General features: G+C 35.4%; 2 protein-coding genes across 2 annotated transcripts in view; one reads left to right on the top strand and one right to left on the bottom strand.

The window, feature by feature from the left end:
• LOC118374171 (caprin-1-like) overlaps positions 1 to 9,460 on the bottom strand; it is a 56,881-nt gene extending 47,421 nt beyond the window's left edge. The window contains exon 1 of the mRNA XM_052466653.1: positions 9,291 to 9,460. The gene's annotated coding sequence lies outside the window, so the exon portion shown is untranslated. The remainder of the gene's footprint in view (positions 1 to 9,290) is intronic.
• Positions 9,461 to 13,454: 3,994 nt separating this feature from the next.
• On the top strand, positions 13,455 to 24,720 carry lmo2 (LIM domain only 2 (rhombotin-like 1)). Its single transcript, XM_052466696.1, has 13 exons — positions 13,455 to 14,118; positions 14,756 to 14,971; positions 15,236 to 16,505; positions 16,550 to 16,588; positions 17,165 to 17,559; positions 17,760 to 17,998; positions 18,160 to 18,754; positions 18,916 to 19,193; positions 21,896 to 22,290; positions 22,492 to 22,569; positions 22,687 to 22,764; positions 22,804 to 23,193; positions 24,541 to 24,720. Exons 1-3 carry the CDS (start codon positions 14,078 to 14,080, stop codon positions 15,456 to 15,458), a joined length of 480 nt encoding a protein of 159 aa, XP_052322656.1. The 5' UTR covers positions 13,455 to 14,077; the 3' UTR covers positions 15,459 to 16,505; positions 16,550 to 16,588; positions 17,165 to 17,559; positions 17,760 to 17,998; positions 18,160 to 18,754; positions 18,916 to 19,193; positions 21,896 to 22,290; positions 22,492 to 22,569; positions 22,687 to 22,764; positions 22,804 to 23,193; positions 24,541 to 24,720.
• Positions 24,721 to 25,836: the final 1,116 nt, after the last annotated feature.

Below are 25,836 nucleotides of genomic sequence, written 5' to 3'. Positions count from 1 at the left end.
ATGTAGTTACAGTATATTGTAACGTGTTGTCAGGTTACCATGGTAATATAACATGTTATCATGTCTGTACAGTATATTATAACATGTTACCATGTAGTTACAGTATATTATAACATGTTGTCATGTAGTTACAGTATATTGTAACATGTTATCATGTAGTTACAGTATATTATAACATGTTATCATGTAGTTACAGTATATTATAACATGTTATCATGTAGTTACAGTATTTTATAACATGTTACCATGCAGTTACAGTATATTGTAACGTGTTGTCACGTTACCATGGTAATATAATGTGTTGTCATGTAGTTACAGTATATTATAACATGGTACCATGGAGTTACAGTATATTATAACGTGTTGTCATGTTACCATGTAGTTACAGTATATTGTAACGTGTTGTCACGTTACCATGGTAATATAATGTGTTGTCATGTAGTTACAGTATATTATTATAACATGTTACCATGGAGTTACAGTATATTATAACATGTTGTCATGTAGTTACAGTATATTATAACGTGTTACCATGTAGTTACAGTATATTATAACATGTTACCATGTAGTTACAGTATATTATAACATGTTACCATGTAGTTACTGTATATTATAACATGTTACCATGTAGTTACAGTATATTATAACGTGTTGTCATGTTACCATGTAGTTACAGTATATTATAACATGTTACCATGTAGTTACAGTATATTATAACATGTTACCATGTAGTTACAGTATATTATAACATGTTACCATGTAGTTACAGTATAGTATAACATGTTACCATGTAGTTACAGTATATTATAACATGTTACCATGTAGTTACAGTATATTATAACATGTTACCATGTAGTTACAGTATATTATAACGTGTTGTCATGTTACCATGTAGTTACAGTATATTATAACATGTTACCATGTAGTTACAGTATATTATAACATGTTACCATGTAGTTACAGTATATTATAACGTGTTACCATGTAGTTACAGTATATTATAACATGTTACCATGTAGTTACAGTATATTATAACATGTTACCATGTAGTTACAGTATATTATAACATGTTACCATGTAGATACAGTATATTATAACGTGTTACCATGTAGTTACAGTATATTATAACGTGTTACCATGTAGTTACAGTATATTATAACATGTTACCATGTAGTTACAGTATATTATAACATGTTACCATGTAGTTACAGTATATTATAACATGTTAACATGTAGTTACAGTATATTATAACTTGTTGTCATGTTACCATGTAGTTACAGTATATTATAACATGTTAACATGTAGTTACAGTATATTATAACTTGTTGTCATGTTACCATGTAGTTACAGTATATTATAACATGTTACCATGTAGTTACAGTATATTATAACATGTTACCATGTAGTTACAGTATATTATAACATGTTAACATGTAGTTACAGTATATTATAACGTGTTGTCATGTTACCATGTAGTTACAGTATATTATAATGTGTTACCATGTAGTTACAGTATATTATAACATGTTACCATGTAGTAACAGTATATTGTAACATGTTATCATGTAGTTACAGTATATTATAACGTGTTGTCATGTTACCATGTAGTTACAGTATATTATAACATGTTACCATGTAGTTACAGTATATTATAACATGTTACCATGTAGTAACAGTATATTGTAACATGTTATCATGTAGTTACTGTATATTATAACATGTTATCATGTAGTTACAGTATATTATAACATGTTATCATGTAGTTACAGTATTTTATAACATGTTACCATGTCGTTACAGTATTTTATAACGTGTCACCATGTAGTTACAGTATATTGTAACGTGTTGTCACGTTACCATGGTAATATAATGTGTTGTCATGTAGTTACAGTATATTATTATAACATGTTACCATGGAGTTACAGTATATTATAACATGTTAGCATGTAGTTACAGTATATTGTAACGTGTTGTCACGTTACCATGGTAATATAATGTGTTGTCATGTAGTTACAGTATATTATAACATGTTACCATGTAGTTACAGTATATTATAACATGTTACCATGTAGTTACAGTATATTATATCATGTTACCATGTAGTTACAGTATATTATAACATGTTACCATGTAGTTACAGTATAGTATAACATGTTACCATGTAATTACAGTATATTATAACGTGTTACCATGTAGTTACAGTATATTATAACATGTTACCATGTAGTTACAGTATATTATAACGTGTTGTCATGTTACCATGTAGTTACAGTATATTATAACATGTTACCATGTAGTTACAGTATATTATAACATGTTACCATGTAGTTACAGTATATTATAACATGTTACCATGTAGTTACAGTATATTATAACATGTTACCATGTAGTTACAGTATATTATAACATGTTACCATGTAGTTACAGTATATTATAACATGTTACCATGTAGATACAGTATATTATAACGTGTTACCATGTAGTTACAGTATATTATAACGTGTTACCATGTAGTTACAGTATATTATAACATGTTACCATGTAGTTACAGTATATTATAACATGTTAACATGTAGTTACAGTATATTATAACTTGTTGTCATGTTACCATGTAGTTACAGTATATTATAACATGTTACCATGTAGTTACAGTATATTATAACATGTTACCATGTAGTTACAGTATATTATAACGTGTTACCATGTAGTTACAGTATATTATAACATGTTACCATGTAGTTACAGTATATTATAACATGTTGTCATGTTACCATGTAGTTACAGTATATTATAATGTGTTACCATGTAGTTACAGTATATTATAACATGTTACCATGTAGTAACAGTATATTGTAACATGTTATCATGTAGTTACAGTATATTATAACGTGTTGTCATGTTACCATGTAGTTACAGTATATTATAACATGTTACCATGTAGTTACAGTATATTATAACATGTTACCATGTAGTTACAGTATATTATAACATGTTACCATGTAGTAACAGTATATTGTAACATGTTATCATGTAGTTACAGTATATTATAACATGTTATCATGTAGTTACAGTATATTATAACATGTTATCATGTAGTTACAGTATTTTATAACATGTTACCATGTCGTTACAGTATTTTATAACGTGTTACCATGTAGTTACAGTATATTGTAACGTGTTGTCACGTTACCATGGTAATATAATGTGTTGTCATGTAGTTACAGTATATTATTATAACATGTTACCATGGAGTTACAGTATATTATAACATGTTACCATGTATTTACAGTATATTATAACATGTTACCATGTAGTTACAGTATATTATAACATGTTACCATGTAGTTACAGTATATTATAACGTGTTACCATGTAGTTACAGTATATTATAACATGTTACCATGTAGTTACAGTATATTATAACATGTTACCATGTAGATACAGTATATTATAACGTGTTACCATGTAGTTACAGTATATTATAACGTGTTATCATGTAGTTACAGTATATTGTAACATGTTATCATGTAGTTACAGTATATTATAACATGTTATCATGTGGTTACAGTATTTTATAACATGTTACCATGTCGTTACAGTATTTTATAACGTGTTACCATGCAGTTACAGTATATTGTAACGTGTTGTCACGTTACCATGGTAATATAATGTGTTGTCATGTAGTTACAGTATATTATAACATGTTACCATGGAGTTACAGTATATTATAACATGTTAGCATGTAGTTACAGTATATTGTAACGTGTTGTCACGTACCATGGTAATATAACATGTTATCATGTCTGTACAGCATATTATAACATGTTAACATGTAGTTGCAGTATATTTTAACGTGTTGTCACATTACTATGTAGTTACAGTATATTGTAACATGTTATCATGTAGTTACAGTATATTATAACATGTTATCATGTAGTTACAGTATATTATAACATGTTATCATGTAGTTACAGTATTTTATAACATGTTACCATGTAGTTACAGTATATTGTAACGTGTTACCATGTAGTTACAGTATATTGTAACGTGTTGTCACGTTACCATGGTAATATAATGTGTTGTCATGTAGTTACAGTATATTATAACATGGTACCATGGAGTTACAGTATATTATAACATGTTAACATGTAGTTACAGTATATTGTAATGTGTTGTCACGTTACCATGGTAATATAATGTGTTGTCATGTAGTTACAGTATATTAATAACGTGTTACCATGGAGTTACAGTATATTATAACATGTTGTCATGTAGTTACAGTATATTATAACGTGTTACCATGTAGTTACAGTATATTATAACTTGTTGTCATGTTACCATGTAGTTACAGTATATTATAACGTGTTACCATGTAGTTACAGTATATTATAACGTGTTACCATGTAGTTACAGTATATTGTAACGTGTTACCATGTAGTTACAGTATATTGTAACGTGTTGTCACGTTACCATGGTAATATAATGTGTTGTCATGTAGTTACAGTATATTGTAACGTGTTGTCATGTTACCATGGTAATATAACATGTTATCATGTCTGTACAGCATATTATAACATGGTACCATATAGTTACAGTATATTATAACATGTTAACATGTAGTTACAGTATATTGTAATATGTTAACATGTAGTTACAGTATATTGTAACATGTTAACATGTAGTTACAGTATATTGTAATATGTTACCATGTAGTTACAGTATATTGTAACGTGTTGTCATGTTACCATGGTAATATAACATGCTATCATGTATGTACAGCATATTGTAACATGTTAACATGTAGTTACAGTATATTGTAACATGTTACCACGTAGTTACAGTATTTTATAACGTGTTATCCTGTTACCATGTAGTTACATTATATTATAACATGTTAAAATGTAGTTACAGTATATTATAACATTTTAACATGTAGTTACAGTATATTGTAACGTGTTGTCAGGTTACCATGGTAATATAACATGTTATCATGTCTGTACAGTATATTATAACATGTTACCATGTAGTTACAGTATATTATAACATGTTGTCATGTAGTTACAGTATATTGTAACATGTTATCATGTAGTTACAGTATATTATAACATGTTATCATGTAGTTACAGTATATTATAACATGTTATCATGTAGTTACAGTATTTTATAACATGTTACCATGCAGTTACAGTATATTGTAACGTGTTGTCACGTTACCATGGTAATATAATGTGTTGTCATGTAGTTACAGTATATTATAACATGGTACCATGGAGTTACAGTATATTATAACATGTTAACATGTAGTTACAGTATATTGTGATGTGTTGTCACGTTACCATGGTAATATAATGTGTTGTCATGTAGTTACAGTATATTAATAACGTGTTACCATGGAGTTACAGTATATTATAACATGTTGTCATGTAGTTACAGTATATTATAACGTGTTACCATGTAGTTACAGTATATTATAACTTGTTGTCATGTTACCATGTAGTTACAGTATATTATAACGTGTTACCATGTAGTTACAGTATATTGTAACGTGTTACCATGTAGTTACAGTATATTGTAACGTGTTGTCACGTTACCATGGTAATATAATGTGTTGTCATGTAGTTACAGTATATTGTAACGTGTTGTCATGTTACCATGGTAATATAACATGTTATCATGTCTGTACAGCATATTATAACATGGTACCATATAGTTACAGTATATTATAACATGTTAACATGTAGTTACAGTATATTGTAATATGTTAACATGTAGTTACAGTATATTGTAACATGTTAACATGTAGTTACAGTATATTGTAATATGTTACCATGTAGTTACAGTATATTGTAACGTGTTGCCATGTTACCATTGTAATATAACATGCTATCATGTATGTACAGCATATTGTAACATGTTAACATGTAGTTACAGTATATTGTAACATGTTACCACGTAGTTACAGTATTTTATAACGTGTTATCCTGTTACCATGTAGTTACATTATATTATAACATGTTAAAATGTAGTTACAGTATATTATAACATTTTAACATGTAGTTACAGTATATTGTAACGTGTTGTCAGGTTACCATGGTAATATAACATGTTATCATGTCTGTACAGTATATTATAACATGTTACCATGTAGTTACAGTATATTATAACATGTTGTCATGTAGTTACAGTATATTATAACATGTTACCATGTAGTTACAGTATAGTATAACATGTTACCATGTAGTTACAGTATATTATAACGTGTTGTCATGTTACCATGTAGTTACTGTATATTATAACATGTTAACATGTAGTTACAGTATATTATAACGTGTTACCATGTAGTTACAGTATATTATAACGTGTTATCATGTAGTTACAGTATATTATAACATGTTACCATGTAGTAACAGTATATTGTAACATGTTATCATGTAGTTACAGTATATTATAACATGTTATCATGTAGTTACAGTATATTATAACATGTTAACATGTAGTTACATTATATTATAACATGTTACCATGTAGTTACAGTATATTTTAACGTGTTGTCACGTTACTATGTAGTTACAGTATATTGTAACATGTTATCATGTAGTTACAGTATATTATAACATGTTGTCATGTTACCATATAGTTACAGTATATTATAACATGTTAACATGTAGTTACAGTATATTATAACGTGTTACCATGTAGATACAGTATATTATAACGTGTTACCATGTAGTTACAGTATAGTATAACATGTTACCATGTAGTTACAGTATATTATAACATGTTGTCATGTAGTTACAGTATATTGTAACGTGTTGTCAGGTTACCATGGTAATATAACATGTTATCATGTCTGTACAGTATATTATAACATGTTACCATGTAGTTACAGTATATTATAACATGTTGTCATGTAGTTACAGTATATTATAACATGTTACCATGTAGTTACAGTATAGTATAACATGTTACCATGTAGTTACAGTATATTATAACATGTTGTCATGTTACCATGTAGTTACAGTATATTATAACATGTTGTCATGTAGTTACAGTATATTATAACTTGTTGTCATGTTACCATGTAGTTACAGTATATTATAACATGTTACCATGTAGTTACAGTATATTATAACGTGTTACCATGTAGTTACAGTATATTATAACATGTTGTCATGTTACCATGTAGTTACAGTATATTATAACATGTTACCATGTAGTTACAGTATATTATAACATGTTACCATGTAATTACAGTATATTATAACGTGTTACCATGTAGTTACAGTATATTATAACATGTTGTCATGTTACCATGTAGTTACAGTATATTATAACATGTTACCATGTAGTTACAGTATATTATAACATGTTACCATGTAATTACAGTATATTATAACGTGTTACCATGTAGTTACAGTATATTATAACATGTTACCATGTAGTTACAGTATATTATAACATGTTACCATGTAGTTACAGTATATTATAACATGTTGTCATGTTATCATGTAGTTACAGTATATTATAACATGTACCATGTCGTTACAGTATATTATAACATGTTACCATGTAGTTACAGTATATTATAACATGTTGTCATGTCGTTACAGTATATTATAACATGTTACCATGTAGTTACAGTATATTATAACATGTTACCATGTAGTTACAGTATATTATAACATGTTGTCATGTTACCATGTAGTTACAGTATATTATAACATGTTACCATGTTACCATGTAGTTACAGTATATTATAACATGTTACCATGTCGTTACAGTATATTATAACATGTTACCATGTAGTTACAGTATATTATAACATGTTACCATGTAGTTACAGTATATTATAACATGTTACCATGTAGTTACAGTATATTATAACATGTTGTCATGTTACCATGTAGTCACAGTATATTATAACATGTTACCATGTAGTTACAGTATATTATAACATGTTACCATGTAGTTACAGTATATTATAACATGTTGTCATGTTACCATGTAGTTACAGTATATTATAACATGTTGTCATGTTACCATGTCGTTACAGTATATTATAACATGTTACCATGTAGTTACAGTATATTATAACATGTTGTCATGTAGTTACATTATATTATAACATGTTACCATGTAGTTACAGTATATTATAACATGTTACCATGTAGTTACAGTATATTATAACATGTTACCATGTAGTTACAGTATATTATAACATGTTACCATGTAGTTACAGTATATTATAACATGTTGTCATGTAGTTACAGTATATTATAACATGTTACCATGTCGTTACAGTATATTATAACATGTTACCATGTAGTTACAGTATATTATAACATGTTACCATGTAGTTACAGTATATTATAACATGTTACCATGTAGTTACAGTATATTATAACATGTTACCATGTAGTTACAGTATATTATAACATGTTGTCATGTTACCATGTAGTTACAGTATATTATAACATGTGGTCATGTTACCATGTCGTTACAGTATATTATAACATGTTACCATGTAGTTACAGTATATTATAACATGTTACCATGTCGTTACAGTATATTATAACATGTTGTCATGTAGTTACATTATATTATAACGTGTTACCATGTAGTTACAGTATATTATAACGTGTTACCATGTAGTTACAGTATATTGTAACATGTTGTCATGTCGTTACAGTATATTATAACGTGTTACCATGTAGTTACAGTATATTATAACGTGTTACCATGTAGTTACAGTATATTGTAACGTGTTGTCACGTTACCATGGTAATATAACGTGTTGTCATGTCATACACCATTTGTTTTAGAAGCAGCAAAGGAAACCCTTGAGGACTAATGGATTCCTTCCCACCTATTGAACTCAGAACAACAAACCAGGGTTGTGGTCGTTAAAGGTGCATTCTGCAGTTGTGACATCCATTTATGGACATATAAATCAATGATAGTATGTACCCAATGATTATTGAAGAATATCATTTAAAAAATGCCTCAAAGTAAATGCTAACAATTATGGTATAACCTCAAAACATGATATCATGGATGGTCAGTCCTTGCATCTATAGCTCTGTTTTTAAATTTGAGAGTGGTTACATTTCTCCAGCGCCAACCCTCAGCCTTTTACCGAAACCGTGACGGGGACACACTTTGTTACCGTGTCAACTGCTGATTCCCACTTTTAGCACCAAAATGGACTGAAACATTTAGGGACTATCTAGACTTGCACAGTAAGAAAGGCTCACTTTCTGTTTCCTGTTGCATGCCCTCATGTACAGACCTCAATTTTCTCCAGTGCTCTATCAGCGTCGTCAGCCGCCTATCAGTTTGAGCCAACTGCAGTCAGACAGCGGAGTCAGTGGGGCGATTGAGAGTAAGCAGTAGAGCAGTAGTAAAAGTGGGCCTGACCCCTCCCAGGAAAGACAGCTCTTCTTCTGTGATGTAAAATTGCGCAACTGAGATCTACTCTGCAAAAACAAATGTATGACAGATTTCTTGAGTTATTTTAGATTAATTCAGACTATTTTGAGGAAGTGCATACTGGCTACGGCGTCTCAAAATGGACAAGCAGTACTATTGCCACTTTTTTTTCTTGTTTATCAAACAAAGGTTTTTAAGGGAGTATGCGAGCACACTCGTTCGGTTCGCTTAGGCACCAGCCGAACTGAAGCATGCTGACACGTTTAGCACATCCTTCTAGGCCTGCCCTGTCAAATCCACAGGAAATGGTGAATGGTTTTAAGTACTGGATTCATCTTCACAGCAGCACCAACTGTTGGGGATATGCTGACTGCGTTGTCTCAAAGTCTTTGGATTTAGGCTTAGGCTTAGACTTAGACTTAGACTTGGGCTATAGCCCTTGGAAGACTAGACTACAGTCTTAGACAAAGGTTTTTTAAATGTATTCATCAACTGTCCCCATAGGAGAACACTTTTTGGTTCTAGGTCAAAACCCGTTTTTGTTCCAGGTAGAACCATTTTGGGTTCCATGTAGAACCTTCTGTGGAAAGGGTTCTACGTGGAACTCAAACGGTTCTACTTGGAACCAAAAGGGTTCTCCCTGGATCAACAAAGGTTCTCCTATGGGGACAGCCGATGAACCTTCTTAAGTTCTAGAGAGCACCTTTTTGTGTGCCACTGTATATGATGAAGCTTGTGTTGGTTTCTCTGGATAAGGGCATCATTATTCCCCTTTTCCATCAAAGGCTCCACGAGCACCAACATGTAAAGTTAATAGGAGCACATCAACTTGGGTTTTGGGTTTCAAATAAATCTTCATTCAGAGCAGATATGTAACCGTATAAAAAAAGAATGTAGTCTCATAAAAACCTGAGGTAGATTTAACCGTATTTCCATTACCAAAGTTAGCATCTGCACAGTTCTTCCACAAAATTTGTTTTTGGACACTTTTCTGAGGAAATTGTTAAAAGTAGTCTTGTGTGTAGAGTTGTATGGTTTGTTAAACTTTTAACTCGATGATTTTTGTTTGACATACAATTTAAAGTGAAAAAAAAAACGTAGTCAAGGTGTAACTCCAAAGTCTATTGTCGTAGACATCATAAGCTCTTCTCCAAATCACCTGTCATCAGATAAGATAAAACCCTATTTCAAATAAAGGTTCCAAGATTCCTGTCTAACCAAATGTCTTGGTTGGTGTTCTAGAACTCATTAGCCTCTTAATTAAGATTCCTGTCTAACCAAATGTCTTGGTTGGTGTTCTAGAACTCATTAGCCTCTTAAGATTCCTGTCTAACCAAATGTCTTGGTTGGTGTTCTAGAACTCATTAGCCTCTTAATTAAGATTCCTGTCTAACCAAATGTCTTGGTTGGTGTTCTAGAACTCATTAGCCTCTTAAGATTCCTGTCTAACCAAATGTCTTGGTTTGTGTTCTAGAACTGCTATCTAACCTCCAAACGAGCTTCAATGCCATACAACACTCCTTCCGTGGCCTCCAACTGCTCTTAAACGCTAGTAAAACCAAATGCATGCTTTTTAACCGATCGCTGCCTGCACCCGCATGCCCGACTAGCATCACCACACTGGATGGTTCCGACCTTGAATATGTGGACACCTATAAGTACCTAGGTGTCTGGCTAGACTGCAAACTCTCCTTCCAGACCCATATCAAACATCTCCAATCGAAAATCAAATCAAGAGTCGGCTTTCTATTCCGCAACAAAGCCTCCTTCACTCACGCTGCCAAGCTTACCCTAGTAAAACTGACTATCCTACCGATCCTCGACTTCGGCGATGTCATCTAAAAAATCGCTTCCAACACTCTACTCAGCAAACTGGATGCAGTTTATCACAGTGCCATCCGTTTTGTCACTAAAGCACCTTATACCACCCACCACTGCGACTTGTATGCTCTAGTCGGCTGGCCGTCGCTACATATTCGTCGCCAGACCCACTGGCTCCAGGTCATCTACAAGGTCATGCTAGGTAAAGCTCCGCCTTATCTCAGTTCACTGGTCACGATGGCAACACCCATCCGTAGCACGCGCTCCAGCAGGTGTATCTCACTGATCATCCCTAAAGCCAACACCTCATTCGGCCGCCTTTCGTTCCAGTACTCTGCTGCCTGTGACTGGAACGAATTGCAAAAATCGCTGAAGTTGGAGACTTATCTCCCTCACCAACTTCAAACATCAGCTATCTGAGCAGCTAACCGATCGCTGCAGCTGTACATAATATTATATGTATAATATTATTATATTATTATACATAATCTATTGGTAAATAGCCCACCCATTTTCACCTACGTCATCCCCACAGTTTTTATTCATTTACTTTTCTGCTCTTTTGCACACCAATATCTCCACCTGTACATGATCATCTGATCATTTATCACTCCAGTGTTAATCTGCAATATTGTAATTATTCGCCTACCTCCTCATGCCTTTTGCACACATTGTATATAGACTCCCCCCTTTTTCTACTGTGTTATTGACTTGCTAATTGTTTACTCCATGTGTAACTCCGTGTTGTCTGTTCACACTGCTATGCTTTATCTTGGCCAGGTCGCAGTTGCAAATGAGAACTTGTTCTCAACTAGCCTACCTGGTAAAATAAAGGTGAAATAAAAAATTAAAAAATTAGCCTCTTAAGATTCCTGTCTAACCAAATGTCTTGGTTGGTGTTCTAGAACTCATTAGCCTCTTAATTAAGATTCCTGTCTAACCAAATGTCTTGGTTGGTGTTCTAGAACTCATTAACTGTGAATTGTGTTCTGTTCTGTGATCATGTAACTCTGAATAGTCATCTCTCTGTCTCTCAAAGCTGTTCTGCATTAGATCTCCACTAAACATAGCTGTGCTCCGGGGCCTTCTCAGCTCTGTTTCTGTCTCTGTGTGGCCACTGGGCCTACACAACAAAACCCACAACACAACCTAACAGCCAGAATCTAGCCACAGGCTGTGATCGACCTACATTTAACCAAGCATCTGCCTGGGGAGGAGTACACTCGGCCTAGCCTGAGTGCCAGCTTGAGTGGCATGACAATGAGTGACAATGAGTTGGCATGATGGCACAAACAGACTGGCACTCTCAGGCTGTATTCGGTCCACCCACCATCAGCAGTAATGTAACAGTAGAAATTGGGGTTGATGATGATTGATTATTAATGCCTGACAAGTGTGTATAAACCGGGTGTTGCAGTAGGCAAGGTGCTTTATCTCTCAGCTCAGTCCAACTGCTGTGTGTGTCTCCCTCCCTCTCTCCCTCTAACAGCCAGCCTGGGACCCTGGCAGCAGATAAGAGGAAGGCTCCCTGAGGACGTTGGTTGAGGATGGGTGTAAGAACACAGATTATACAGAGAGAGATAGGGAGTCTTTCTGCTGGTTAAATAAACCTTTTTTTTTTTTTACATGAGAGTTGTAGATCCCTTTTCAGACTGTAAGGATATATATGCATGTTAACCAAGTCCAATGCTCCTATAACACAAATGTTACTCGTCCAATGTGATGTCATAAAACTGCTGAGAAAAGGCACTGTCCAAAAGAACACATACCATGGCACATTTCAACATTTATTTTCAATAAAAGGCAATAGACCCATCAAGGCTCATGATAATCCAAGCTGGGGTTTTCCACCAGGAGCTGCTGTACCCAGAGCAATGCTTTTATGTTATGTTTGCTCCTAATTGTATTTTGACTGTTGGATAATTTACCTATTAGGAATGAAACAAACCATAAATAAACAGGCACTAATAAGACTACCACACGGTGCAGTGAGAATGTTTCACACAAATAAGCTAAAAGGCTTTTATTTATCTCACTTGTGTTGCCATTTAGACATATAGACACCACTTGAACTCGAGGCAACACTTCGTGACCCCAAGTTCTGTCACGACTTACTTCTTCAATCATGCATGAAGGAGTTGAGCTCGAGAGCTCTGCTCTGGGCTGGCTATCTGTCGCTTTAAGAGCGATTTCCCCCCATTGTCAAGTAGTCGTGAGCAGGAAGGGTGAAACGAAACCAGAGACCGAGCTAGGGGGCCGGAGCTGGTATTTAAAAGCACGACGCAGCCGCTCAATAACGGAACCGCGGTAACGTTCATTCTCAGGACAGAGCGCGTGTGGAGAAGAAGGGAATATAAATAAGAACTGAAGAGGAAGGGAAGACTCAGTCAAGCAACCTTTGCTGATTTTAATTATTCTAGGGTTTGAAGACATATACACAGTCGCAATGGAGTTGAAAAAAAATGCACTTATGAAAGACGAAGGCTACACCGAATTTCACTGCGGTTTCTCAATTGCCTGAGGAAATATACAGAATAGCCTCCATCATTGAAAATGCGTCACATGTCAGGATGATCTTCGTTGGACATAGACTGCTGGTGGAAATTATGTCATATAAAATGAAGGCAAATTCCGCGCGCAACTGACGTCTAGGACGACATTATATCAGAGCAGGTGCAGTGTGTGTCCCTTCGACATTTACCGTTATACGCGTGTTCTGAAGATTTAACTGTGAACGTGGTGTGGGCCTGCCAGGCTGATCACAGAGAAGAGAAGCGGGAACATCTTTGATTGATATCAACCTGAGAAATAAAACATACTGGGAAAATGTCATCTGCAATTGAAAGGAAGACGATGGAGGCTAACGAGTAAGTGACGTACCAGTCGGCTGTTTCCTTGAAATATAATATAATAGAATAGGCTATAATAGATTCAAGGACCTTCAATGTAGACTTGATACTGCCGTAGAATGTCTTATTACGCAAATTACAATAGTTGCTTGGAAATAAGCAAACGCAATAGACCAAGTGGCAGTTTCCAAAGTCTCTTCAGAGTTCAATCCAATTCAAATACAAAATCATGAAAGAACCAATTGAAAAAGGAAGCACCAATAAATGGGAAAGGGATCATTATAAAGAACAATATAAGTCTATTTAGAAGGCTGCTGAATGTCGTGACCCTTTTGTCAGTGCATATTTTGGCTGTATGAACAGGACACAGGGATTATGTGCTGCACTCACTGGTATATAGGTCAATGGCTCCATCCTGTGGGTTAAACTAATAATAATATGTGCATATTACATGGTAGAACACACACACACACACACACACACACACACACACACACACACACACACACACACACACACACACACACACACACACACACACACACACACACACACACACACACACACACACACACACACACACACACACAGCCTTCTTATTATGGACTTGTATTCTTCCATGTCCTCATCTGTTTCTTGTCGTCGTTCCCCCTAGGGAGCCGGTGGACGAGGTGTTACAGATGGCCCCGTCCCTCTTGAACTGTGGGGGTTGCCAGCAGAGCATCGGGGACAGGTTCTTCCTGAAAGCCATAGAGAAGTACTGGCATGAGGACTGTCTGAGCTGTGACCTGTGTGGCTGCAGACTGGGAGAGGTGGGACGAAGACTCTACTACAAACTGGGACGTAAGCTCTGTCGCAGAGACTACCTCAGGTTAGACACTTTACAGTTGACATTTACCATATGCACTCACCCCAAAAACAGAGTTAGATATTTTGCTGTTGGGCACCCCCAAGAGTCAATAAGTAATTGAAATCCTGCACATATGACGCTTACATATAAATTATTTTAAATGTTTCCAAAATTCATACAAATATGACAAAATATGAATTAGTCAATAGCATGTAAACTCTTTATAATGTTTTATTAATGCTTATCCCGTGGAAGTTATACACCTTCATCTCCCTTCCCTCCCAGGCTGTTTGGACAGGACGGGCTGTGTGCTAGCTGTGAGAAGAGAATCAGAGCGTTTGAGATGACCATGCGTGTGAGGGACAAGGTCTACCACCTGGAGTGTTTTAAATGCGCGGCCTGCCAGAAACACTTCTGTGTCGGGGACCGTTACTTGCTCATCAACTCAGACATTGTGTGTGAGCAGGACATCTTTGAGTGGACCAAACTCAACAATAACATGGTTTAGCAGATTCATGAACATTCTAGAACATTCTACAACACTTTAGAACACCTCAAAAACATGGTGTAGAACACTGTAGAACATTCTACAACACTTTAGAACACCTCAAAAACATGGTGTAGAACACTGTAGAACATTCTACAACACTTTAGAACACCTCAAAAACATGGTGTAGAACACTGTAGAACATTCTACAACACTCCAGAGCACCTCAAAAACATGGTGTAGAAAACTCTAGAATATTGTAGAACACAACGATGAGATGGTTTTGATTGTGATCGTGATCTCTCCATTTGGGGATCAACAGCATGATAAAATATCTCCAGATGTACAGCAAGATAATAGATCTCAAACTTTCGGACAAAGGTCGCCACATACAGGCTCTCTTGTACCTCTCAAAGCTGTTAGATGTTTGAAGAGAGTTGTTTCACCATTGATCTGTACTGGAGGCTGAATGAAGGCTCGATCCACCAGCGAATGGAGAACTGTTTCATTATCTTGAGTTCCACCCTTTCAATGCAAAAAAGGACAATGTAATAATGCAATAATCTATGTGCTCATTGCAGAAATCTGAATATTTCTTGTATCATACAGTGTAATAGAGATTTGCTCATTGAGCTAAATGATGAGCGATGTCACTGGAATTTGTTGTAGTCCAACACTGTTATTTCACCTCTAGAGAAATATGTATTATGACATTTGTTATGAATATATATAAAGTGTTATGTCCAAAAAGGTCTGGTCCATTCCGGAGTAAAACATTCATAAAGTAAAGGTCTGGTCCATTCTGGAGTAAAACATTCATAAAGTAAAGGTCTGGTCCATTCCAGAGTAAAACATTCATAAAGTAAAGGTCTGGTCCATTCTGGAGTAAAACATTCATAAAGTAAAGGTCTGGTCCATTCTGGAGTAAAACATTCATAAAGTAAAGGTCTGGTCCATTCTGGAGTAAAACATTCATAAAGTAAAGGTCTGGTCCATTCTGGAGTAAAACATTCATAAAGTAAAGGTCTGGTCTGGTCCATTCCAGAGTAAAACATTCATAAAGTAAAGGTCTGGTCTGGTCCATTCCAGAGTAAAACATTCATAAAGTAAAGGTCTGGTCCATTCTGGAGTAAAACATTCATAAAGTAAAGGTCTGGTCTGGTCCATTCCGGAGTAAAACATTCATAAAGTAAAGGTCTGGTCCATTCCAGAGTAAAACATTCATAAAGTAAAGGTCTGGTCCATTCTGGAGTAAAACATTCATAAAGTAAAGGTCTGGTCCATTCTGGAGTAAAACATTCATAAAGTAAAGGTCTGGTCCATTCTGGAGTAAAACATTCATAAAGTAAAGGTCTGGTCCATTCTGAAGTAAAACATTCATAAAGTAAAGGTCTGGTCTGGTCCATTCCAGAGTAAAACATTCATAAAGTAAAGGTCTGGTCTGGTCCATTCCGGAGTAAAACATTCATAAAGTAAAGGTCTGGTCCATTCTGGAGTAAAACATTCATAAAGTAAAGGTCTGGTCCATTCTGAAGTAAAACATTCATAAAGTAAAGGTCTGGTCTGGTCCATTCTGGAGTAAAACATTCATAAAGTAAAGGTCTGGTCTGGTCCATTCCGGAGTAAAACATTCATAAAGTAAAGGTCTGGTCCATTCTGGAGTAAAACATTCATAAAGTAAAGGTCTGGTCTGGTCCATTCCGGAGTAAAACATTCATAAAGTAAAGGTCTGGTCCATTCCAGAGTAAAACATTCATAAAGTAAAGGTCTGGTCCATTCTGGAGTAAAACATTCATAAAGTAAAGGTCTGGTCCATTCTGGAGTAAAACATTCATAAAGTAAAGGTCTGGTCCATTCCAGAGTAAAACATTCATAAAGTAAAGGTCTGGTCCATTCTGGAGTAAAACATTCATAAAGTAAAGGTCTGGTCCATTCTGGAGTAAAACATTCATAAAGTAAAGGTCTGGTCCATTCTGGAATAAAACATTCATAAAGTAAAGGTCTGGTCCATTCCGGAGTAAAACATTCATAAAGTAAAGGTCTGGTCCATTCTGGAGTAAAACATTCATAAAGTAAAGGTCTGGTCTGGTCCATTCCAGAGTAAAACATTCATAAAGTAAAGGTCTGGTCCATTCCGGAGTAAAACATTCATAAAGTAAAGGTCTGGTCCTTTCCGGAGTAAAAAATTCATAAAGTAAAGGTCTGGTCCATTCTGGAGTAAAACATTCATAAAGTAAAGGTCTGGTCCATTCTGAAGTAAAACATTCATAAAGTAAAGGTCTGGTCTGGTCCATTCCAGAGTAAAACATTCATAAAGTAAAGGTCTGGTCCATTCTGGAGTAAAACATTCATAAAGTAAAGGTCTGGTCCATTCTGGAGTAAAACATTCATAAAGTAAAGGTCTGGTCCATTCTGGAGTAAAACATTCATAAAGTAAAGGTCTGGTCTGGTCCATTCTGGAGTAAAACATTCATAAAGTAAAGGTCTGGTCCATTCTGGAGTAAAACATTCATAAAGTAAAGGTCTGGTCCATTCCGGAGTAAAACATTCATAAAGTAAAGGTCTGGTCCATTCCGGAGTAAAACATTTATAAAGTAAAGGTCTGGTCCATTCCGGAGTAAAACATTCATAAAGTAAAGGTCTGGTCTGGTCCATTCTGGAGTAAAACATTCATAAAGTAAAGGTCTGTTCCATTCTGGAGTAAAACATTCATAAAGTAAAGGTCTGGTCCATTCTGGAGTAAAACATTCATAAAGTAAAGGTCTGGTCCATTCTGGAGTAAAACATTCATAAAGTAAAGGTCTGGTCTGGTCCATTCTGGAGTAAAACATTCATAAAGTAAAGGTCTGGTCCATTCTGGAGTAAAACATTCATAAAGTAAAGGTCTGGTCCATTCTGGAGTAAAACATTCATAAAGTAAAGGTCTGGTCCATTCTGAAGTAAAACATTCATAAAGTAAAGGTCTGGTCCATTCTGGAGTAAAACATTCATAAAGTAAAGGTCTGGTCCATTCCGGAGTAAAACATTCATAAAGTAAAGGTCTGGTCCATTCTGGAGTAAAACATTCATAAAGTAAAGGTCTGGTCTGGTCCATTCTGGAGTAAAACATTCATAAAGTAAAGGTCTGGTCCATTCTGGAGTAAAACATTCATAAAGTAAAGGTCTGGTCCATTCTGGAGTAAAACATTCATAAAGTAAAGGTCTGGTCCATTCTGAAGTAAAACATTCATAAAGTAAAGGTCTGGTCCATTCTGGAGTAAAACATTCATAAAGTAAAGGTCTGGTCCATTCCGGAGTAAAACATTCATAAAGTAAAGGTCTGGTCCATTCCGGAGTAAAACATTTATAAAGTAAAGGTCTGGTCCATTCCGGAGTAAAACATTCATAAAGTAAAGGTCTGGTCTGGTCCATTCTGGAGTAAAACATTCATAAAGTAAAGGTCTGTTCCATTCTGGAGTAAAACATTCATAAAGTAAAGGTCTGGTCCATTCTGGAGTAAAACATTCATAAAGTAAAGGTCTGGTCCATTCTGGAGTAAAACATTCATAAAGTAAAGGTCTGGTCTGGTCCATTCTGGAGTAAAACATTCATAAAGTAAAGGTCTGGTCCATTCTGGAGTAAAACATTCATAAAGTAAAGGTCTGGTCCATTCTGGAGTAAAACATTCATAAAGTAAAGGTCTGGTCCATTCTGAAGTAAAACATTCATAAAGTAAAGGTCTGGTCCATTCTGGAGTAAAACATTCATAAAGTAAAGGTCTGGTCCATTCTGGAGTAAAACATTCATAAAGTAAAGGTCTGGTCCATTCTGGAGTAAAACATTCATAAAGTCTGGTCCATTCTGGAGTAAAACATTCATAAAGTAAAGGTCTGGTCCATTCTGGAGTAAAACATTCATAAAGTAAAGGTCTGGTCCATTCTGGAGTAAAACATTCATAAAGTAAAGGTCTGGTCCATTCTGGAGTAAAACATTCATAAAGTAAAGGTCTGGTCCATTCTGGAGTAAAACATTCATAAATTCTGGAGTAAAACATTCATAAAGTAAAGGTCTGGTCCATTCTGGAGTAAAACATTCATAAAGTAAAGGTCTGGTCCATTCTGGAGTAAAACATTCATAAAGTAAAGGTCTGGTCTGGTCCATTCCGGAGTAAAACATTCATAAAGTAAAGGTCTGGTCCATTCTGGAGTAAAACATTCATAAAGTAAAGGTCTGGTCCATTCTGGAGTAAAACATTCATAAAGTAAAGGTCTGGTCCATTCTGTAAAACATTCATAAAGTAAAGGTCTGGTCCATTCTAGTAAAACATTCATAAAGTAAAGTAAAGGTCTGGTCCATTCAGAGTAAAACATTCATAAAGTAAAGGTCTGGTCCATTCTGGAGTAAAACATTCATAAAGTAAAGGTCTGGTCCATTCTGGAGTAAAACATTCATAAAGTAAAGGTCTGGTCCATTCTGGAGTAAAACATTCATAAAGTAAAGGTCTGGTCCATTCTGGAGTAAAACATTCATAAAGTAAAGGTCTGGTCCATTAAAACATTCATAAAGTAAAGGTATTCTGGTAAAACATTCATAAAGTAAGTCCCGGTCCACATAAAACATTCAAAGTAAAGGTCTGGTCCATTCTGGAGTAAAACATTCATAAAGTAAAGGTCTGGTCCATTCTGGAGTAAAACATTCATAAAGTAAAGGTCTGGTCCATTCTGGAGTAAAACATTCATAAAGTAAAGGTCCATTCTGGAGTAAAACATTCATAAAGTAAAGGTCTGGTCCATTCTGGTAAAACATTCATAAAGTAAAGGTCTGGTCCATTCTGGAGTAAAACATTCATAAAGTAAAGGTCTGGTCCATTCATTCGGAGTAAAACATTCATAAAGTAAAGGTCTGGTCCATTCTGGAGTAAAACATTCATAAAGTAAAGGTCTGGTCCATTCTGGAGTAAAACATTCATAAAGTAAAGGTCTGGTCCATTCTGGAGTAAAACATTCATAAAGTAAAGGTCTGGTCCATTCTGGAGTAAAACATTCATAAAGTAAAGGTCTGGTCCATTCTGGAGTAAAACATTCATAAAGTAAAGGTCTGGTCCATTCTGGAGTAAAACATTCATAAAGTAAAGGTCTGGTCCATTCTGGAGTAAAACATTCATAAAGTAAAGGTCTGGTCCATTCCGGAGTAAAACATTCATAAAGTAAAGGTCTGGTCCATTCTGGAGTAAAACATTCATAAAGTAAAGGTCTGGTCCATTCTGGAGTAAAACATTCATAAAGTAAAGGTCTGGTCCATTCTGGAGTAAAACATTCATAAAGTAAAGGTCTGGTCCATTCTGGAGTAAAACATTCATAAAGTAAAGGTCTGGTCCATTCTGGTAAAACATTCATAAAGTAAAGGTCTGGTCCATTTAAAACATTAAAGTAAAGGTCTGGTCCATTCTGGAGTAAAACATTCATAAAGTAAAGGTCTGGTCTGGTCCATTCCATTCTGGAGTAAAACATTCATAAAGTAAAGGTCTGGTCCATTCTGGAGTAAAACATTCATAAAGTAAAGGTCTGGTCCATTCTGGAGTAAAACATTCATAAAGTAAAGGTCTGGTCCATTCTGGAGTAAAACATTCATAAAGTAAAGGTCTGGTCCATTCTGGAGTAAAACATTCATAAAGTAAAGGTCTGGTCCATTCTGGAGTAAAACATTCATAAAGTAAAGGTCTGGTCCATTCTGGAGTAAAACATTCATAAAGTAAAGGTCTGGTCCATTCTGGAGTAAAACATTCATAAAGTAAAGGTCTGGTCCATTCTGGAGTAAAACATTCATAAAGTAAAGGTCTGGTCCATTCTGGAGTAAAACATTCATAAAGTAAAGGTCTGGTCCATTCTGGAGTAAAACATTCATAAAGTAAAGGTCTGGTCCATTCTGGAGTAAAACATTCATAAAGTAAAGGTCTGGTCCATTCTGGAGTAAAGCATTCATAAAGTAAAGGTCTGGTCCATTCTGGAGTAAAACATTCATAAAGTAAAGGTCTGGTCTGGTCCATTCCGGAGTAAAACATTCATAAAGTAAAGGTCTGGTCCATTCTGGAGTAAAACATTCATAAAGTAAAGGTCTGGTCCATTCTGGAGTAAAACATTCATAAAGTAAAGGTCTGGTCTGGTCCATTCTGGTCCATTCTAAAACATTCATAAAGTAAAGGTCTGGTCCATTCTGGAGTAAAACATTCATAAAGTAAAGGTCTGGTCCATTCTGGAGTAAAACATTCATAAAGTAAAGGTCTGGTCCATTCTGGAGTAAAACATTCATAAAGTAAAGGTCTGGTCTGGTCCATTCCGGAGTAAAACATTCATAAAGTAAAGGTCTGGTCCATTCTGGAGTAAAACATTCATAAAGTAAAGGTCTGGTCCATTCTGGAGTAAAACATTCATAAAGTAAAGGTCTGGTCCATTCTGGAGTAAAACATTCATAAAGTAAAGGTCTGGTCCATTCCAGAGTAAAACATTCATAAAGTAAAGGTCTGGTCCATTCTGGAGTAAAACATTCATAAAGTAAAGGTCTGGTCCATTCTGGAGTAAAACATTCATAAAGTAAAGGTCTGGTCCATTCCAGAGTAAAACATTCATAAAGTAAAGGTCTGGTCCATTCTGGAGTAAAACATTCATAAAGTAAAGGTCTGGTCCATTCTGGAGTAAAACATTCATAAAGTAAAGGTCTGGTCCATTCTGGAGTAAAACATTCATAAAGTAAAGGTCTGGTCCATTCTGGAGTAAAACATTCATAAAGTAAAGATCTGGTCTGGTCCATTCTGGAGTAAAACATTCATAAAGTAAAGGTCTGGTCCATTCCAGAGTAAAACATTCATAAAGTAAAGGTCTAGTCCATTCTGGAGTAAAACATTCATAAAGTAAAGGTCTGGTCCATTCCAGAGTAAAACATTCATAAAGTAAAGGTCTGGTCTGGTCCATTCCAGAGTAAAACATTCGTAAAGTAAAGGTCTGGTCCATTCCAGAGTAAAACATTCATAAAGTAAAGGTCTGGTCCATTCCGGGAGTAAAACATTCATAAAGTAAAGGTCTGGTCCATTCCGGAGTAAAACATTCATAAAGTAAAGGTCTGGTCCATTCTGAAGTAAAACATTCATAAAGTAAAGGTCTGGTCCATTCCAGAGTAAAACATTCATAAAGTAAAGGTCTGGTCCATTCTGGAGTAAAACATTCATAAAGTAAAGGTCTGGTCCATCCCGGAGTAAAACATTCATAAAGTAAAGGTCTGGTCCATTCCGGAGTAAAACATTCATAAAGTAAAGGTCTGGTCCATTCTGGAGTAAAACATTCATAAAGTAAAGGTCTGGTCCATTCTGGAGTAAAACATTCATAAATTAAAGGTCTGGTCCATTCTGGAGTAAAACATTCATAAAGTAAAGGTCTGGTCCATTCCGGAGTAAAACATTCATAAAGTAAAGGTCTGGTCCATTCTGGAGTAAAACATTCATAAAGTAAAGGTCTGGTCCATTCTGGAGTAAAACATTCATAAAGTAAAGGTCTGGTCCATTCTGGAGTAAAACATTCATAAAGTAAAGGTCTGGTCCATTCTGGAGTAAAACATTCATAAAGTAAAGGTCTGGTCCATTCTGGAGTAAAACATTCATAAAGTAAAGGTCTGGTCCATTCTGGAGTAAAACATTCATAAAGTAAAGGTCTGGTCCATTCTGGAGTAAAACATTCATAAAGTAAAGGTCTGGTCCATTCCGGAGTAAAACATTCATAAAGTAAAGGTCTGGTCCATTCTGGAGTAAAACATTCATAAAGTAAAGGTCTGGTCCATTCTGGAGTAAAACATTCATAAAGTAAAGGTCTGGTCCATTCTGGAGTAAAACATTCATAAAGTAAAGGTCTGGTCCATTCTGGAGTAAAGCATTCATAAAGTAAAGGTCTGGTCCATTCTGGAGTAAAACATTCATAAAGTAAAGGTCTGGTCTGGTCCATTCCGGAGTAAAACATTCATAAAGTAAAGGTCTGGTCCATTCTGGAGTAAAACATTCATAAAGTAAAGGTCTGGTCCATTCTGGAGTAAAACATTCATAAAGTAAAGGTCTGGTCCATTCTGGAGTAAAACATTCATAAAGTAAAGGTCTGGTCCATTCTGGAGTAAAACATTCATAAAGTAAAGGTCTGGTCCATTCTGGAGTAAAACATTCATAAAGTAAAGGTCTGGTCCATTCTGGAGTAAAACATTCATAAAGTAAAGGTCTGGTCTGGTCCATTCCGGAGTAAAACATTCATAAAGTAAAGGTCTGGTCCATTCTGGAGTAAAACATTCATAAAGTAAAGGTCTGGTCCATTCTGGAGTAAAACATTCATAAAGTAAAGGTCTGGTCCATTCTGGAGTAAAACATTCATAAAGTAAAGGTCTGGTCCATTCCAGAGTAAAACATTCATAAAGTAAAGGTCTGGTCCATTCTGGAGTAAAACATTCATAAAGTAAAGGTCTGGTCCATTCTGGAGTAAAACATTCATAAAGTAAAGGTCTGGTCCATTCTGGAGTAAAACATTCATAAAGTAAAGGTCTGGTCCATTCTGGAGTAAAACATTCATAAAGTAAAGGTCTGGTCCATTCCAGAGTAAAACATTCATAAAGTAAAGGTCTGTTCCATTCTGGAGTAAAACATTCATAAAGTAAAGGTCTGGTCCATTCTGGAGTAAAACATTCATAAAGTAAAGGTCTGGTCCATTCTGGAGTAAAACATTCATAAAGTAAAGGTCTGGTCCATTCTGGAGTAAAACATTCATAAAGTAAAGATCTGGTCTGGTCCATTCTGGAGTAAAACATTCATAAAGTAAAGGTCTGGTCCATTCCAGAGTAAAACATTCATAAAGTAAAGGTCTGGTCCATTCTGGAGTAAAACATTCATAAAGTAAAGGTCTGGTCCATTCCAGAGTAAAACATTCATAAAGTAAAGGTCTGGTCTGGTCCATTCCAGAGTAAAACATTCATAAAGTAAAGGTCTGGTCCATTCCAGAGTAAAACATTCATAAAGTAAAGGTCTGGTCCATTCCGGGAGTAAAACATTCATAAAGTAAAGGTCTGGTCCATTCTGGAGTAAAACATTCATAAAGTAAAGGTCTGTTTGGGGAGTCCGCATGCGCCCCCTAGTGGCCAAGTTCAAAAGACAAGTTTCCAATGTTTATGTGTTTTGTTTTTGTAACTTTTCTTTTGTTTCAATATGGCTCAAAAACTTTGGGATATTTGTTATATATATATATCTGTTTAATTAAACCCTCATTAAAATATGTTACATTTAGTAGACCACGGATCCTCTCTTTTCAGATGATACATTTTATATTCGTTGGCTGGAGCAAAGATACATTTTATATTCGTTGGCTGGAGCAAAGATACATTTTATATTCGTTGGCTGGAGCAAAGATACATTTTATATCCGTTGGCTGGAGCAAAGATACATTTTATATCCGTTGGCTGGAGCAAAGATACATTTTATATTCGTTGGCTGGAGCAAAGATACATTTTATATTCGTTGGCTGGAGCAAATATACATTTTATATTCGTTGGCTGGAGCACCACTGAGGAAGTACAGTTCCCGCTCAGCCCAGTCAAAACTGTTCGCTGCTCTGGCCCCCCAATGTTGGAACAAACTCCCTCACGACGCCAGGACAGCGGAGTCAATCACCACCTTCCGGAGACACCTGAAACCCCACCTCTTTAAGGAATACCTAGGATAGGATAAAGTAATCCTTCTCACCCCCCTTAAAAGATTTAGATGCACTATTGTAAAGTGGCTGTTCCACTGGATGTCATAAGGTGAATGCACCAATTTGTAAGTCGCTCTGGATAAGAGCGTCTGCTAAATGACTTAAATGTAAATGTAAATGTAAACTAAACTTTAGAGTTGACACTATGCATTCGGGCAGGTAGCGTTCTCCTAGCAAACCCAGATTCATCAAACCCAGATTAATCCGTCGGACTGCCTGGTGCTAAAGCGTGATTCAGGGGCAACACACTGCAGCTATATAGCACTTCCTGTAGGGACAACACACTGCAGCTATATAGGACTTCCTGTAGGGGCAACACACTGCAGCTATATAGCACTTCCTGTAGGGGCAACACACTGTAGCTATATAGGACTTCCTGTAGAGGCAACACACTGCAGCTATACAGGACTTCCTGTAGAGGCAACATACTGCAGCTATACAGGACTTCCTGTAGGGACAACACACTGCAGCTATACAGCACTTCCTGTAGGGACAACACACTGCAGCTATATAGGACTTCCTGTAGGGACAACACACTGCAGCTATATAGGACTTCCTGTAGGGGCAACACACTGCAGCTATATAGGACTTCCTGTAGGGGCAACACACTGCAGCTATATAGGACTTCCTGTAGGGACAACACACTGCAG

The sequence above is a fragment of the Oncorhynchus keta genome, chromosome 17 (genome assembly GCF_023373465.1).
Source record: "Oncorhynchus keta strain PuntledgeMale-10-30-2019 chromosome 17, Oket_V2, whole genome shotgun sequence".
Classification (NCBI taxonomy): Eukaryota; Metazoa; Chordata; class Actinopteri; order Salmoniformes; family Salmonidae; genus Oncorhynchus; species Oncorhynchus keta.
This window is presented reverse-complemented; position numbering and strand designations above follow the sequence as displayed.